The sequence below is a fragment of the Stegastes partitus genome, unplaced genomic scaffold (assembly GCF_000690725.1).
Source record: "Stegastes partitus isolate 25-593 unplaced genomic scaffold, Stegastes_partitus-1.0.2 Scaffold364, whole genome shotgun sequence".
NCBI classification, from domain to species: domain Eukaryota; kingdom Metazoa; phylum Chordata; class Actinopteri; family Pomacentridae; genus Stegastes; species Stegastes partitus.
In genome coordinates this window covers 430129-448842 of record NW_007578095.1, presented here as the reverse complement: position 1 = coordinate 448842, position 18714 = coordinate 430129, and the positions used below count along the sequence as shown (strand labels likewise).

At 41.5% G+C, this 18714-nt stretch overlaps 1 protein-coding gene across 1 annotated transcript; it reads left to right on the top strand.

Annotated features, from left to right (window-relative positions):
• The first annotated feature begins 4539 nt into the window (after positions 1-4539).
• On the top strand, positions 4540-17169 carry bicc2 (bicaudal C homolog 2). Its single transcript, XM_008284572.1, has 19 exons — positions 4540-4807; positions 6338-6384; positions 6788-6857; positions 6977-7056; positions 7263-7424; positions 7535-7588; positions 7836-8051; positions 9457-9708; positions 9944-10075; positions 10362-10551; positions 11254-11387; positions 11465-11673; positions 12251-12356; positions 12891-12930; positions 14667-14830; positions 15651-15870; positions 15982-16148; positions 16369-16468; positions 16584-17169. Exons 1-19 carry the CDS (start codon positions 4540-4542, stop codon positions 16712-16714), a joined length of 2742 nt encoding a protein of 913 aa, XP_008282794.1. The 3' UTR covers positions 16715-17169.
• The last annotated feature ends 1545 nt before the right edge of the window (positions 17170-18714 follow it).

Sequence of the window (18714 nt, the reverse complement as noted above, 5' to 3'; positions counted from 1 at the left end):
TAGTTTTTTATGTGAGGTTTTGTGTTATGGGACTTCGTGGGTGAACCTTTTTGTCAAGCTGAGTGTTGAAAGATGTCCCAATTCTGACACCAAAAGCAGGTTGTAGTAAACAAAATGCAAACCTTAGTCTAAAAAAAAACTGGTACAAAAGCTAACTAAAGTGGAGATTAATCAATACCATTGGGAGCTGGCAAAGAAATAAGGTAACACAACAGCGTTTTTTTTTTAAACAAACAAAAAAACAATCTAAGTGCACAAAGCAGAATCAGACAAGGAAGATAAGGAAAACCCAGGCAGTTCGACACAAGGGAAGCAAACAAGAGGCTGATAAATGGGTGGCAAACAGGCAGATAATCCTTGAGACAAAACAGGTTTGCAAACAGAGCAAACTAACAAAAGACAGGGGGAAATGCAAGACTATTTATACGCAGGGAACTAATCAGGGAGACAAGACACAAGCGACACTAAAGGCACAGGTGAAAATAATGACAGCAATCAAAAGGAGGAGGGAAACAGACAAAGAGAGGAAGTAAAAAGAGGAGCAACACACAAGGGAAGGGAGTGAAATACAACAAAACAGGAAATGATTATAACTATAATTGCAAACCATGACATTTTCTCCTCACCAGCACTTACATATCGTTTCCTGGACTTTTTAAATGGCCAGTCACCCAAGTTGCTATTACATAAAATGTATAAAAAAAACTATTATTTCCAAGGCACACCTCTACATAAATGGCTATGTAAATCTCACTGTGCGTTCTTTGGGATTTATTATCAGGTTTAATCATCAGCTTTCTGAGCTGGACTACCGCCCCAATGTGTCAAGATCCCAACAACGCTTCAAGAGTCTTTAATAGGGTTTGTCTACAGAGGATACTCCAATTTGTTATCATCAGAAAAGAGCAGGTGTTACCGATATTATTAACATTAAAATTTGTTATATTCAGGAGTCCCAGTGTGAAAGGACACTGAAGCAGAAGCACTATAGAATTCCTAACTGTGATTTCCTTCTTGTTTAGGGACCCAGCAGTCAAGCAACTTTCAAAATGTTTGTTTTTTTTCTTCCCAAAGAGGTGTCAGATTAACTCAACTAACACACCTGACCAGACACGAGGGAAGCATACATTGTAATGTATTTATTTAATTTTTTTAATTTAACCTTTATTTAACCAGGTGAATCCCATTGAGATTGATGTAGTGGATCAAACCGATATAAACACACAAACATGGGCAAAGCTCCCTGATCCCTACATGCTGTAAAAACTCTCATTCTGGTCAAGTCCCCTAATTTGTTGACTGAATAAATAGCTAAATGCATATTATAAGTGTCTTTTCCAGCACAGTGCATACTTCACAGTTTAAAGTTTAATGTTGCAGAAAAGCTAATATATATATATATGAATAAATATGTACTTAATGCCATAATTCCTGTAACATCAGTAATGTCCAGAGGCTCCACTCACGAGGAAAGCAGTACTTTATTTTCACATGCATAGTCATAATTAAGGCATAAGGACACCAGGCTATATGATTTGGTCTGATTCAAGATTAAATATATTATCTGTTAATTCGTAGACTTATTGATTCTGTAGCACTCCTCTCATACACACAAGTGTTTGTAAAAATCTAGTTAGGTGTAGTGAATTAGGAGAAAGGGGAGATACTTGTCAGATTTATTCAGGGATTGATGGTTTGATCTGGCAAACCCCCCAGAGCTCATAAGTCACTCTATAGGATGGGTTGGACTTTTCTCTGCCCTCCAAACAGTGACGCACGCCGCGACACTTTACTGGAAACGCTCACTCTTCCAGTCAGATAGGGATAAACAAAGGGCCCGTGGTGGTGGGGGGGAGGAGGAGGTCTGGTGTTGTGAAGTCAGATTAAACTTGGAATAATTCACTCCTTGACCAGTTGCCATGGTGACACAGTCATCACGTCTTTCACTTACGAGCCTCCTCAGGCGAATAAGTCTAGCCTGCAGTAGTTTGTAATGCTAGCAAGATGCCTGCACTGCCAAATAATGTTTGCTGATTCGCCTGGGGCCAAATTTGTCTGAGCAATATGGAAAAAACATCGAGCTGGGCTGGAAACAGTGTCCCACTAGAACCGGCTAATTGAGCAGTTTGTCTTTACCCATGTTTCAGTCTGTACTAGGGTTCTCAAATTTGAAAAATTTGAAGCAGGGAGAGGGGACTTGATAAGTGTTAAGCATTTTCTGAAATCTCATTAGTTCTCTGTTTTTTGGGGGCGGTTTTTTTTTGTGCATTTTAAAAGCATTTCTTCCGTCACCACAGTTTATGAGTCGTGGACCGCCTGCTAGTTCACCAGTTGGTTTCCTGACACTGAGTGCAAACAAAGCGATGGAGCCAAGTGGTTTAGGAGGCAGCGGTAACACAGGAGTACAGTTACTCAAGGACGTTCTAATGTACAGAGTAATATTATTCTTCACCAGGTGCTACTTTATATTTCAGCTATAAATAATTTCTGGGAAAACAAACTTTTTACTCAATTATTATACTATTTAAAGTGATAAGCACTACTTTTGACAGCGTCTTCTCAGAGTCCACATGGCAGGTTAATTGGTGATTCTAAATTAGGTGTATGTGTGCTTCTCTGAGTTAGTCCTGGGATGGACTAACAAACTATCCAGGGTGTCTTGCGCCAATGTCAGCTGGAATAGATTCCAGTCCCCTGTGATCCTCCACTGGATAATGCAGGTATAGCACACAGATAGAAAGACTTAAAAATACACTGAATAAAAATATTTCAACACAGCATGTACATTTTCTTTTTCAGGTGTGGCTTTAAAGGACAATGATCAGATAGTATGAACAATACACAGACACTCCTTTGACCGGTGACCATAACAGGCCACTCTAAAATGCAGCCTCAAATGAGAAGATGCCACAGATGACAAGAGAAAGATGAGAAACAGGCTGTCAACATGCTGGATCCTCATGAATGTCCACAACACCACCATTTGTTGTCAAAGAAATTCAGACAGCACAGTATAACACACACAGTCCGCTACATGATGCTCTGGATGGACATGTCCCACAATGTGATCCGGCCCCCTAACATGTCTGTCAGCTTCACCCAGTCCTTCAGGAAGACTGGGACAACATGTCACAAACATCCATTGACAACCTCATTAACTCTAAACGTTGCAGTGGTGTGACTTGTTATCAACTTGTCTGGTTGTTCTCAGTCTGCCCATTATCCTTTTCAATACAGTGTGTACTTAGTTGTTTGATGATGTCCGTTCTGTTGTAGAGACGCAGTGTGTCGGAAAAGCAAAGATATATTTCTCTATGTTAAAAAGTATGGATAGGGTTGAATAAAATATTAGATGCTGTGCATATATTTTTGATCAGCATATAATAAGTTAATAAAAATATTAAGCATTATTGATGGTTGAAACGGTTGTTCCCAACCCTTTTTGGTTAATGACCCCTTTCCAAAAATAAGCGTAAGTTGACCTTCCTTGTCACCTCATCAGTGCCTTTATTTAACAACAAGGTTGATTGTCCGAAATTTTACAGTAAAGCCAAGGTTACAGAAAAGTCTAGAAAACATATTCAAAAATTCTGATGCTGAAAGTTTTTTTGTTTTGCTGTTCCTACTCCTTCTTATTTTTCCTACTCATTCACAATTTGATGACAAACTATATATTTTGGTGACCTTTTGGTGAAGTCCGAGCCCCGAGTTTTATGATCCTTAAAGTACATTTATTATCCTTATTATTATCATCATTCTATTTTGTTCAACAGACTGTAGTTAAATGTTAAAGGCCTGTTTTCTTTTTAACAGCATTTACATTGTTGTGTTGGTACATTTAAGAATAGGAGTACTTTCTGTCTTTTTTTCAATCCGCAGTATTGTCGAAAGCTCCCCTCTCTGCTGCAGTGCTCCCCTCGGCTCCCCTTCACCCCGACCTCTGGAATCTAAAACCCTCTGCGTCTCATTTGGAGGAAGGGGAGGAAGAGCAGACATGAACAGAGGTGCAGTGGATGGCTGGATGACCTGTTTATTTTGTTAGCTGTGTGCACTGGTGAGAGGATGGTTTTCCAGATGTGTGTGTGTGTGTGTGTGTGTGGGTGAGATGTGTATCCTCTCTTATCATTGGCCTTCACTATCTATCCACATAATCTGCGGACGTTGAACTGAGGATTACTGAGGATTTGTTCACAGCAAAGCGAGCCTCAGTCAAAGTTGTAGATTGTCTTAGCCTGTCTGCAGTAACAGGGAGATAGAAGACGTTGCCTGTGTGGTGTGAAGAAGTGACTCTCCTCGTGCAATGAAAGCCATAGCAGCAAATCCTTCAAGCCTCAAACAGCTTAAAGGCAGAGAGAAAGAGTTAGATTTGTGTACAAAATTAAGTGAAGGGGGCGGGGGTTTGAAAGAAAAGGCACAGGGGGTGTTTCTTGCCCCTCTCTCCCCTTTTTTCTCTCCCTGCCGGTCTCCTTGGTCACACACATGCACACATACCACTGACACACACACACACACAAGTACTGACGAGGGCTCAGTCCTGCTATGGCCACCACGACCAGCGAGGAGGACTCTCCAGTCCCGGCCACCGTAGCACCCCAGCAGCCTGACGTGGAAACTAGCATAGAACCCGACTCAGCGGCAAAGACTGAGCCCAGAGACCCCCGATGTGACAGAGAGGATGAGGAAGAGGAGGAAGGAGGAGGAAGCTCCGGTCTGGGCCAGGAGAATGCAGCAGAGGAGAGTTTGGACCCAGAGTGGATGGAGGAGAGGTTCAGGATTGACAGGAAGAAGCTGGAGACCATGTTGTATGGTAAGTGAAATCATTTTTTAAAAATAATACACTCTATACAGTAATTCCAGGGATCTATAATTAAATGTATGGTTGCAAGCCTAAATACAAAACACATTTTGACTGGTTGTGGTGACATAATAATGCTGGTAATTGCATCAAATTAATATTGTGAGTAATTTAAACTCAAATTTCTGCATTAGTTGATTTAAAACTAAATTCATGTTGAGGCCACTTACTGAAATTGGCTTGATAACTTGATATTTGTCAGGATTTCAAGTCCTCTCCCCTACCTACTTTACACACCTTGTCAATTTCAGATAGACTGGTAAATAAATGTATGTGTTTGATTATGGAGGAAAGCTGATTCCCGTTACGCAGTGTGGCTTGTTGGTTGAACCCAATTTGAAAAGAATGTAAATACAATGTGTTGTATTAACTTTAATTCGCTATTCTTTAGAGTGCACTGTCAGTACTGTACACCTTTGGTTTTCTTCTCACATTCAGCCTTTATAAGCCGCATCTTCTGAAACTTCCTCTGTTTTGGTGCCCATCATACCCTCCCTGTGTGCTCCTCATGGCCCTTGTTATCTACCTGACCCTGTGTGTCTGTCAGGGCCTCCAGCTGGCTGCGCCCTTGTTGTCCCCATCAGTAACTGCCATCCACTAAACTCCTGTTGCTGTATCATCGTGATTTATGACCCGCATTGGCTTATGCATTCAGAAGTCCTTTTCGCTATTATCATTCCTGTCTGGGAAGCAGAGGTAACTGCCTCTGTTAGTTATCGCTCCTTGGCAGGTTTATGACAAATGCCTCCCCTGTGTCACTGGGGAAACTCTTCCTGACAGTGCGCTACTGCTGCAGATAGAGGCTGATGTTTGCTGTTGATGGGGAAGGGCTTGAACGAATCCAGCTCTGATAACTGTGGGTTGTTTTAATGCGTGTGCAGCTGGGACTGTGCTTTTGCGGCTGTTAGAGCAGCCTCAGTCAGGCAGTAAATGTTGTATCTCATCCCTCGAGGTAATAATCTGTCACACTGCATTTGAGACTTCTCTCTGATTTCTCCGTCTTGGTTTTGCAGTTGTTCTTTAATTTTTTGGTATAGTGGGAGGTCTTTGCGTCATCAAATGCCACTGATGTGATTAGCTGTCTCTAGGCTAATTTGTGGTTGCCTTCTCCAACCACCACCTTCTTGCTCCACCCCATACTGTTCTCTTCCCATTCCTCGGCTCCGGCCAGCGTAACCCGTAGTGATGAGGGGGGGCGAGGGCGTTCCTGGGGCTCCTCCTGAACCCTGTAAATGTCACCATGGAGCAATGGCCTTTTAAAAATGTTTATGTTCCCAGCAACCTCTTGTTCAACTCGCTGGGCAAATTTCAGCCAGTCAACAGTCAGATGTTGACTTTGTACACAAATGCTTAATATTGAAAACTTTGGCCGTAAACAGAAATACATAGTGCTGCTGACCGACCCAACCGGACAAATCACACAGCATGATTGTTCATTTTAATCCATCCGTTGTTGATGTTTGCCCACTGTGTCACTTTCAGCTCCGAAGCACGAAGACGGTGAGACAGGAGAGGAGTTTTTTGAGAGAGTAAGTAAAAGTCTTCACATCAAAGTATTTTATTTATTAACCAAAAGATGAAACAACAATAAAAATTCAGCTGCTCTCCTGGGTGAAAAATACCTATAATCATCCATGCTTAAAGTTTCCTGGTTAAATGTAGCTTAGAGATGAGTGAGAGCGTTTCTGCTACAATTTGTTTCATGCTCTCCACCCAGTGATTACAGGTTTATGGAGGTGATAATTGCATCCTTTGAAATGCAAATGAGGCTTTGTATTCTTAGATCAGTGAGATCAGCTGTGTGTCTGTTCTGCTTGTATGTGTTAGGATGTGTGTTAGGATGTGTGTGTGTGTGGTTGTGTGCATCTTTGTGCATACAGTGACAGCTCCTCCTTTGTTGCCTCCCCTCTCCTATTGTTTGTGCTTCCGCAGGTAATGAGAGAAACTAACACTCAGGTGAAATGGCCATCCAAGCTGAAGATAGGAGCCAAGTCAAAAAAAGGTGACAAATTCTTCATTTCTCATGCCTCACGAAAGCTGTGCTCTTAGTTTTGCGAGACTGATTTACCGTGACTGCAACATACTAAAATTCATGGCAATAAAACTCATGTTTCCATCCAGATCCACATGTGAAGGTGGAAGGGAAGAGAGCCAATGTTGTGGAAGCCAAAAAAAAGATACTAGAAGTGCTGGAAACCAGGGTGAGAGTTCTTTTTTTTCCAAAAAGAAGTGTCAACAATGTATAGATCAATGCTTCTTACACTGCTGCTGCCTCCCCCCCCAAAAGAAGTTATTTGATTCTGATGTAAAATAAGTAAATGTTTTGGTGTTGTTTCTCTATTATGAATGTATGAAAGCAAGTATTGAAAACTGCTCTAATAACCCCAGTGTTTTATATTTACTATAGGTAAACAAGGTGACTCTGAAAATGGACGTGGCGTATACAGAGCACTCCCATGTGATTGGAAAAGGTGGTGGAAACATCAAAAAGGTGATGGAAGTCACATCCTGTCACATCCACTTCCCTGACTCCAACCGCCACAACGCTAATGGGGAGAAAAGCAACCAGGTAACAACCTCTATGGCAGCATTTTAGTGGGTCACTAACTGCTGCTATGGCAGGAAATTGAAAACAAATTCAGTTACATTTTATTGTTTTTTTTTCTCATTTTTTCCCAGGTCTCTATAGCTGGGCCCATAGAGGGGGTGGAGGAAGCCAGGAGGAGGATAAGAGTGAGTGGTCAATGTATAATCCGGACAGAGAGATTTTTATTAGTCTCAACACTCAATTTCTTCTTCACTCCTGTCAGACACAAAGATCAATAGAGTGATTAATAGGATGGCTGACACAAGGGAGACAGGTATATTTGTCAAAATTCCGCCTGTCTGCAGCTGTCTGTCTTTGTTCGTCTTTCATCTCTTCATCTATCCCTCCCCTCTGTGTCTCCTGTCCATCACACTCTTTCTCTTCTCGTCCCAGGACCTCCAGCCACTTTCCTTGACCTTTGACCTGCCAGTCAGCCTGGTGCCTCAGGCTCTGCCAGATGCAGGATCCCCTCTCATCCAGCAGGTGGTGCAGACTCTGGGGGTCAGTGTGAGCTTCAGGGCTGTGCCACCTCAGCCTCAAGCCCAGACTCCCTTTTACGGAAGCTGCTGCACCGTCTGGGGGCTGCAGGGCAACGCAACTGCTGTCAAGGTCAGCATGATGTCGCCTGATGTGGGTTTGTTAGGACAGATGTTGATACTGATTATTTTATGTGCAATATTCCGATTTTATGTGCAATATTTCAGTATCGTGTGCAATGTCACTTCACCACTTCAATCTCATTGCCAGTATTACTTTGTACTTTTCTATTCTAGTCTTATTGTAACTTGTTTTTATTTGTCGTACTGCAAGGTACTTTTCTAATAGGCATTGCTTTTATTCTCAAGGTATTGTACGTTTTTTGAGCAATATCAAGCACAAGAATTTATGTGGGATTAAAAGTTCTAGCTTATGTTATATTCAGTCTTTTCTTATCAAGAATACTGGCAGAAATCATACATCTTTGCAGTGAAAATGAAAAAGCTGTAAAAGTCTTGGTGTCAAAATTTAAAGTAACAAACTCCAACACAAAACCTGAGTAAAAAGTTTTTGCTTAGTCAACATTTATGAACAATTTAGCTAATGAACAGAGAACATTTCAACATTAATCCTTCAGTGTAGATGGGGTGTTGCTTGTAAAGTGTAATAAATCATTCAGTGCTTTGGACAGCACATTGCGCGAGAATACAGAGTGGTGACTACAGATAAGGAGAGGCAGCTCCACCAAAGTCAAAGTAGTACATTTTTGACTTAACTTTAAAAAATAAAAATAAAAATCAGAAAACAGTTTCATTGCTCTAACCCTACACTCAGAAAAATTCTTAAATTTGTGTTAAATGGAGTCAAAAATGAAAAATGGTTCTTAACCAAAGAAAAAAACATTTGTGGTTTGACACAAAGAACCTTTTGACACAAGGTTCTTGAAAGAGCCATTTTTATAAACGGTTCTTTAAAGAACCTCCAAAGGTGCATCAAAGAACCATCAAAAAAATGTTTCTCTAAACACCATAAATGCTGCTCTAAAGAACTTTAGCAAAAATAGATTCATTAATGAACAATTTTTAAGATAGTTGTGCGCTTGCCTGGTTTTATTTAGATGATAATAACACTTAATAATTGTTTAAGTCATTTTTAAGCAAAACAAGAAAAAGAAAAGAAAAGCCAAATGTAAGAAGTTGCAGCATGTCAGTACTTAATGTCTTAAGTTCTAGACTGTTGGTCAGACAGAAATTGTGCATTTCTCACTGTCTTCTGATGTTTTATAAAGCAGGTGATGAAACGATTAATTGAGAAAATAATCTATTTAATATTCAATGATAAAAAATAACCACTAGTTGGAGCTCTAGTTTTATGCCACCAAAGTAAACAGCACTATTAAGAACTGCATAAAGTCTGTGAAGAACCAATCCTATTGGTGATAAATCTGAAAAAAAAAAAACATTAAAGAAGCATTATTTTTCTCATAGTAGTCCAGACATTTAACATCATACGTTGTCATGTCATTAACATTAACAAGAAGGCGACCTGCATCCTGATGGACCTGCTGCTGGGGTCAGAGGTCACAGCCGGTATCGTGAGCAGCCAGCTGGATGTCACCTCTCAGCAGCATCTCTTCCTGCTGGGACAGAACGGAGCTCACTTCCTGAGCGTTATGCACCAGACACAGACCCAGATCATCCTACCGGACCTCAGTGCTCCTCAGAGTCCTCCCTCGCTGCTCATCCAGGGCAGCCCCGACGGAGTGTGTCTGGCTCGGCAGCAGCTCATGGTACAGTTGGGTGTTTTGGATTTGCTTCGGCAGAACTGTGCAAAACGACAACCCTGAGGGGATGCATGTGTTTGCTTGCAAATATCAAAACTATTTTCTTCTTGTCATTGGTCTGTGTATTAATGTATGATGTATCTGTTTTTGCTGCTTTAATATATAACAAAATTTACCATAAGTTTTAACAAAATCTTTCATTATTTTGTACTCTGTTTGTTATATTTGTGCACACATCTAGGACTGTCTGCCTGTGTGTTTGATGTTTGACATGCGTGAAGATGGGGAGGCAGATCCTTGTAAGCTGGCTCAGATGATGCAAAACCTGGGAGTCTTCATTAGTGTCAAGCCCAAAGTAAAACAGACCAGCAAGGTACATTTCATCCCTGTAGCTTTGCTGCTTATTGTTTGAACCACCATCTGAAAAGAAATGGTAATTTTGTTGTTTTGTTGGGCTGCCAGTGCCACCTTTAAAATTCACATCCAGTCTAAGACAACAATATGTCATTTGTGATTGCCTGTTTCATACAAACTGGATTAAATATCTACTGAAAGATTTCATAAATGATCACAGTTTGGACTTAAGACTATTCTCCTCTGTAGTTCCATATGCAGGTTGAATACTGATGAAACAGTTTGTATTGGTGTCTGTTTATCAGTCTGTGGTGGTGAAGGGCCTGGAGAGAAACATCTCATGCCTTTATGAGGCCCGGTGTTTGCTCCTCGGGCTGGATTCCTGTGAGAGTGCCAAGGTAACTGAAATGACCCCTGACCCCATCATGGCCAGCAGTGGAATGACCAACTACTGGCTCAACATGTTACTGCAGCAGCTTCGCCTTTCTGAGCAGGGTGAGCATGCACACATATGAACTTGTGTAAATGTGTTTTCATGTAAATATTATTGCAAAGCCACAACTACATATTTACAACTTTGGCAAAAAAAAATAAATGCATAAAGACACATTTTGGCTCAGAGTAAAAGAAAAAGTGAATAAAAGAAACTTCATGTTCTGAAATATTCTGGATCTTGAAACGGGAAGGATACATGTTAGGACCAGCAATCTTCTGGAAGTAAATGCAGATTTTAGCGTTGCGCTTTACAGTATACCAACATATGTTACTTCATGAAGAGATTTAATTAATCAATTAATTTATCTGTCCACAAAACAGTGAGGTCGTTTGATGTGGTACATTGATGTTGGGTTTTATTTTGAAGGAAGTTTAGAGACATTTAGACAATCAGGGCGGCAACAATTTCATATCACAAAATACTGTTTTGTGCACACTTTGTTCACTGTTATGACAATATTTCCATGTATCTCTGCTTATCATCAAAGATTATTGTAGTGTTTTTAGAATTTCTGGAATCTCTCTTCATGTTTTCTTTAACACCAGAAGATTTAAACTTTTTGTTGCTGAGTTGTCCCTTTTTTCCCTTTAATTCAGTACATATTAGTGTTTATTCTTCTTCTTGTTCTTCTTGTTCTTGTTCTTCTTGTTCTTGTTCTTCTTCTTCTTATTATTATTATTATGTCCTCTCTTGCCGATCAGGCACTGCACCTGCTCCAACTACAGAGGTGCTACCTGGTACGAAGCCCCGTCCCTTCCCTCCACCAGGCCTCACCTCTCCCACCGAGGAGGGGAGGACAGGACTAAAAGGAACAGATGGTCGGCCGCTGGAGAAGGTTAGTGTTTACAATTAATTCTTTTTGATAGAAAATCATCCATAGAAACTAAAACTGACTTCTGTCCTCTTCCTCAGATCCTTGAAAATGAGGACCAGTCTGGCCAATCAGAGGACGAGAGCTCTGAGGTCATCCTGATGTCACCATCTGAGGTGTGTGATGCAGTGAACAGCAGCATCAGCAGGGTGGGGTTGAATGTCCGGAGGGGGAGTCTCCAGGGTCCTGAAATCGCCAAGGTTTTCAGCCAAGTGAGACGCCATTCGACAGGGCAGGCCCTCACATACAGGTGAGCATTCAGACCCAAAAATACAAAATACAATACTTAAAAAAAAAAAAAAGTGATATCTTTCCTTAATCTTAAACCTAATCTAATTCTAAGCTAAACAAAAATCTAAAACCAGAGTCGTAACTTCAAAAAACAACCTTATGGAAACTGAAAAGTTGCAGGTGAGTCCTTGCAGTGACTTTGAACAGACTTTTACCTCCTGCAATGTGATTAATAAAGGTGCAGAAACACACACACCTGCATGTGCCAGATTTGTCAAGAATCTACAGATCTTGCAAACACAGAAAACTGCGTTAGACAAAAGAAAGCTCGTTGTCCTCATACATACCTGCTTTTTGCTTAGTCTCTTATTTTGCTCTTTTGTAGTTCTCTGGATGAGAAACTTTGTTGATCCGAGCAGTTTTAATGAATCAGCTCTCGTTAAATGTACTCTATGTTTATACAGCATCATAATGCTGTGTTTGAAAACTGCTGCTGTCAGGGGAAAGAAAGAGTTAATAAACCCTAAACAGCCATCACCGTTTCACCTAACCTTGTCTTACCATCTGTGTGTGTGTTCGTCTCCTGAATATGGCAGATTCCTGAACGCAGAGATGGAGGGAGGGAGGAGTGAGCGGAGGAACAGCCTGAGGAGAGACGTGACTCTGGCTCAAAATGCTTGCGCTGACTCATCCAAGGCTGAGGTGAAGAAAAACTGGAATTGCAAATATCTCTCTCTTTTTTTCTTTTTTTTTTGTCTGTCTCCTTACAAACTCATGCACTGCTTCTATGGACAAACTTTTGGTCATCAGTAATTCTCTGCGGACATGCAATTAAATCTCTGTAATCCCTGTAGGACAACGTGTGAGTGACAAGACAAGATGTTCATTTTATGCCTTCTCTAGACGACAAGTTTTTATTTTCAGTGGAACATATTTTATTCGTGGTGTTATGTAATCTATCGATTTGCACATCCCTGACCCCGGTGAAATGTGATTTTGAGAGCTGACTTCTGTGTTTGTTTCCTTCCCCTCTTATTTGTCATCTCTCATGCTCAGAGGTTACTGCAAGGAAGATTAACAAGTTTACAGCCAAAGCAGCAGGAAGAGTTGTTTCATGCGAGTGTTTGTCCCCGCTGTAAATTAGATTTCCGCTGCCTATCCTCAGTAACCAAAGAAAAAAAAAAATTCAATTTCATGCATTATTTACCTACTCTGTTTCCTGTTTGTGCTTTGTAGGATTACGACTATGAGAAGAAGAAACTGCTGGCAACCAGAGGTTAGTGCTCCTAAATGTTTAATATGTCTCTCTGTCTCGCTGTGGTTTCAGAAATGTTCTGCAGCAGCAATTAGAGCACTGCTAAGGAAGAATTCACTTTCTTTTTGTATTGATTTATAGCTGCTGTTCTGGAGATAAATATATTAAAATACATTTTGCAGAGGAAGTTGGCACCCGAATTCTTAGGGTAAACTGTTGTTTTGCTTGTGAGAACCTCCACTTTTATGCAGCCAAGCTGTTGTTTTTGGAGCTGAAGAGGACACAGATTGCAAATCTTTTCATCTAATCTCAAGAAACAACACTTTGTCAGTGTAATAATTTAGTTTGCTCTAAAGGTACACCTGTTTTGGTCATATCAGTGTCCGAAAAGATTTAAGGTCATGTGATTAAGCCCAGTGAAGTAGGCTTTTATGTGTTTATTCAAATATGTTACGGAAGCAACACATTAATATCCAAAGCAGAGGAGGGGATTTGATAGAGGAGGCCCATTTCAGCAATGCTCTCTGCCAAGACAACTGATGAAGGGGACCTGTTTATGGTGCTGCACTGTGCCAGAGTTATAATAGAGTAGCTCTGGCACTCCCACTTAATTCACACGGGGTGGATACACAATGCAGACGACACACACGCGCATCCAGAAGCGGTGTGTGCGCCCCCATACACAGGCACACACATGCGTGGACACACACGTAGCAAAACGCACCTCATCCATCATAAAGAATGAGAGATACTGAAGAGATCTGCAGCCAAATGGTACCAAATTCCCTCTGTGTTGCTTTATGGGATTATGAATTAGCAGTTTGAATGGGCCATCTGCCTCACAGTCATTAAGACACCCATATGCCAGTATATGAATGGGACATTTATTCGCACAGATACACACATGCACACACAAATGACAACCCACCAGTAATAACCCTGTTGATATTGCACTCTTTGTGGAGTGCTGTTACAGTTTTTATTACACATTCACGCATGGAACTGGGCCCAGGGTCACTTGTTTACCATTTGAGTGTGTATAGTCGTCTAAGTCTCAGCAATTTGAGGTTTATTAAGTGTGCCACAGGCTGACGGGGAGTCGCACTGTGTGAGCCATCGTTTAACACACGAACCCAGCTTGTTCAATTCAGAATATCAAAGGAAAAATCTGCAGAGCATTTTCATAAAGGACAGACAGCGGATATGAGTATTGATGCGTGCTACAGAAAGCATCAGTGTGAATCTGAAACTATTTCAAGTGCATGTGTTTCTGTACAGCTCTCTGCAAAGTGTCTCCTTATTCAAATTGTTACCCTTAACAATGCTGCAGTCAATATTTTTTACATTAACCATGGAACTAATTACATTTATGTGGAAGGTGTCAAACAAAATGATTATAACAATAAACCCTATTGAGGACTTCTGGGGTCTTTTGGACCCCAGGCCATTTGTTTAGGTGACAGGGATTGTTTTTTATTTTTGAAGATCAATTTTTTTTATATAAAAAGAGGGACGTTTGTCATGCATTTGCAACCAAACATACGTCAATTTATCAGGAAAGTCATTTTATATCGTATAAAAGTCTATATTGAATACCAACAAATATTTTGCACATATTCTTTCTTTTACATATGACAAAATGAGAGTCCTGAATAGGGTTAATGTGGAAATCAGCAGCTGTTGCTAACATGTCATGTGTTGTGCTGGCAAGAAAAGTCTGTATTTTCCTTCTGTGTGTTTGTATGTACTGATTTCAGCCATGCAGAGGAAGCCTGTGGTCACAGAGGTCCGAACACCTACAGACACTTGGAGCGGCCTTGGCTTCTCCAAGTCTATGCCTGCTGAGGCTGTCAAAGAGCTTCGCAACATCAGCCGACGCAACTACAAACCCTACCTGAGCAGCAGCAATACCCAGCAGCAGGTACAAATGAGCTTAAAGCTAACTCACTGCCTATTTTAAACTTAACAAAAATGGACTCTAAGTTATTGTTTGGTTCATTTTGACTGTTTTTTTTTTAGAGCTGCTTTACAGTTTCATAGTCGTTTGTTTGTAGTTGTAGCTACTTTTGCTGAAGTGAATTCTTCTGAAGCAGTTTTTTTGTTCCAATGCAGTGAAACAAGCTTCCCCACCGTGGCCCACTAACACAGTCTCCTTTATTGGTATTGCCCTCTAACAGTTTGAAGCATTTATCTCACTGTGTGGTAAGCACTGCCAATTTGTACGCTCAATTACCTGGGGTCTGATACCATCGCCACGGTCAACACAGCCACTCCTGGCAACCTGTTTACCTGAGCTGTTTCAGCTCATCTCCCCCGCTCTTTTAGAGCGTTGTGAACGGCTGCTCTCTGACTGCCCAGCAGCCAGTGATGGAGAGGCAGGCTCACTTAGGATAATAAGAGCAAGAGGCATTCGAGTTCAATTTTCCTCTGCGACACAGGCGACTGGGAGGAAGCATTCGCTGCGCTCATTGCATTGATAATCTCGAGTGGGAGACTTCTACAGTCACAGGTCAGCCCACAGGGGCAAATGAGCTGCTTTAGAAACATGACAAATGGCCTTTCTCATTAGAGTTTGTGACCATTTGCAGACGTTTTTTCTTCATGATTTCTAGGAAAGATAGAGAGGGGAGATGAAAAGATGGGATGGTGACAGAAGTACAAGGTGCTGCGACTGTGTGAAATGTTCGCAGATGAAAGAGACGTTAATATTTAATGCTGTCAGTGTTTCTGTCTCCGTCTAGTCTTGGGCTGCTCAGACAGGAAAGCTGTGTAATGGCAGCGACTCGGTGAACTGGAGGGACAGACGTGGATCCACGTCTTCAACCCTGCCTGCTTCTTCCTCCTCCCCCTCTTCCTCATCCTCATCCTCCCCCTCCTCACCCCCGTCTGCCTTCTCCTCATCCACCTCCTCCTTTCCTGCGTTTGCATCTTCAGTGAGCAGGAGCAGAACTGACAAACCCTGTGAGTCTTACCTGTGTGTGCTTTTAAGAGTGAATCCCTGTTTGTCCTTTTCTCTTTGTCTCTTTCTCTTGCTGCCACTTCTAACCGTTTACTCTGAACTTTGATGTCTAGTGGAGAGCTTTGTGAGCACCAGCAGCTACTTTGAAGGTGCGTGCTCGTCGAGGAGGGCGTCAACCTGCAGTCAGCGGAGCCCCTCCCCCCACATGACGGATGACCTACCTGAGCTGCTCAGCCAACTTGGCCTGATCAAATACATCGATGTGTTTGAACAGCAGGAGGTAAACACAAGTACAGTGTTGCAATTGATAATTTTGCGAGTAAAACACAGTATTTTAGGCTCGAGTAGTCATCACTTAAACTTGCATCACTGTGGTTGTAACTTCAGGTTATCAGTGCGGAAGCCCAAAACACACAGACGCAAACAAGCACACAAACTCTCATAAGAGTTATGCATTATAAATGAGCTTCATGATGCAACCACTTCTCATTCTCATCCAGATTGACTACCACACATTCCTCACTCTGTCTGATGAAGATCTGAAGGAAGTGGGTGTCTCCACCTTTGGAGCCAGACGGAAGATGTTATTAGCAATCTCAGGTGAGAATCTGATGTCCCAGCTTAGAGTCATATCTGCTTTTCCATCTGGTGAAGGTGGTTGTCTGCACCTGTCTCCTCTTGTGAGAATGATTAAGCTCCTTAACCTCTGATCCAGATCTGAACAAAAGCAAGAGGAGGCTCTCGGATACTCCTGCTGTAAAGCCTGGCTACCTGGAAGGCGGTGCTAGTGGTAGACTTCCAAGAATCATGGATGTGGAAGTTGCAGCTCAGAGTAACCGCTGGTGAAAGAAGACACCGACCAGCTCTGAGCTCCATCTGACCAGTGTGGCGATATCTGACTTCTAAAAGTATGCAGTGACTGTTGCCAGTATGAAACGTCTTTTCTGCCTATTATTTAACAAAAATGAAGAAGCCCGAAAGAGTGACAAAAACATTTAAATCCAGTGCCTTTCTTAAACAGCCATAACCCAAAGCTTTTTATTTTTCTAAGAATGCAATACAAGGAGGACTTCCCTTCAAAATGTGCACATTTACAAGAAACAAACTACTTAAAACACAAGTGAACACGAAAACATGTTGATTGAAGTTCTTTGTGGCGACGGTTATTGTCATGAAGTGCCTTTCTCAAGAAAACTCTGTGCTTTGTTACCATGTTAACCACTTCTTTTATGCAATTGCAAATAGATATTTACAGAAGAAAATGACATTGCAATATGACAGTAAAGATAATTAAAAGGTTGCTATGGAAGTTTGTTGATTCAGGCTCAGTTTTCTTTGAATTTATGCTTTTTTTTTGGAGAGTAGACATGAGAGCAGAGACAGGAAACTGACGAATGATGTGCAAAAAAGATCCAGAGCCAGACTCATTCCAGGGGCATTGCAATTATATGGTCAGCGCCATAAATCCATAAGCCACCAGGGAGCCCTTCAAGGCAACATTTTTGGGGTCAGAATCTCTTGAAACCAGCTGTATCGTGAACTAGTCCTCTCCTCTAGAGCTGGGAGCAAACCACCAGAGGGCACTGGTGTCACACACTGTCTTTACAAATTCAAGTCACATTTGTGTTGCATTAAAAATAATGAACTCGTTTCACTGTGACAACAGCATCAAGTCCTGGTGGACAAGGTGGAGTTAGCTTTGAAATATACAGTAGCAACAATCTGATAAGGAAAAATGAATTAGAAAACCCAAATAGGTAAATAAATGCATTTGTCTGAGGGTAATATGACATTCTTTTTAATGTGCTTTGCTCTCTCTTGACTCCTCACCTGCAAGTCCCAATTTAATTTATCACTTCTGTCAGGAAGGAAGCCACTGCAACCACTTTTGTTACCTGTTTAATTTATTAGCTGGAGGCTGCACCCAGCAAATTAGTGCTGTCAGAGAGACCTCACTGGCAGGAATTTGCAAATTTGCGATAGTGTTGCTGGTTACCACATGGAAGTGAATGATCCAAGATACCTCCGCTGGGGGGCATGAGGGGGGTCTGATCTGTCCACAGGCTCCACATGCTGGCTGGTGCAGTGGCAGCCAAGCATGAAAGAGAGTGTGAGTGGAAGTGGTGGGCTGTGACAGATTAGGGAGAGATGATCCCTACTTATTACAATGTCTGTGCCAATTACATAGGCAGGCTTTAGACCAGTGATCCTCAAATCTGGTCCTGGGGCTCTGGAGCACTGCTGGATTTCTATCCTGTCAGGTAGTTAATTTCACTCCCTCGGGGTTTCGGGTCTAAATCGGTCCTTGATCACACTGCTAGAATGAGAACTACCTGGAAAAAAAACGAGCACTGCTCTGAACCCCGAGGACTTTGGAGAGCTACTAGGACTTTTTACCTGCAAAGTGCCAATCTTGGCTCTTGGCCCAGGTACATCGAAGATATGCAAAATGAAGCTGTAGCAGACTCCATTTGCAGCTTGTCCTTTTTTTACTGAAGTCTGGTCTAGTACTGTTCTTAACTTTGCAGTATTAATAAGATATAGTACACTGCAACTTTATATGGATTCGAGTGGGTGAGGCCAAGACATTGATCAGGGTGGTGTATCAGGTTGTTCCTCATTTCCTCGCACACAGTCCATCAATATATGACTTATAAATAAATATGGATACTATGTAAATAAAACTAAATAAATCTTTTTAGTAAGTTCTAACAAAATGCAACATTTGATCTGATATGAGAAGTTTGTCAGCTTCATCACAATTAAAATCTGCTGCACAGCTCTTCTCCAGTATCATGTGTTATACACCAGATATTTTCAGCTTTCATGGAGTTGGTGTCTCAGGT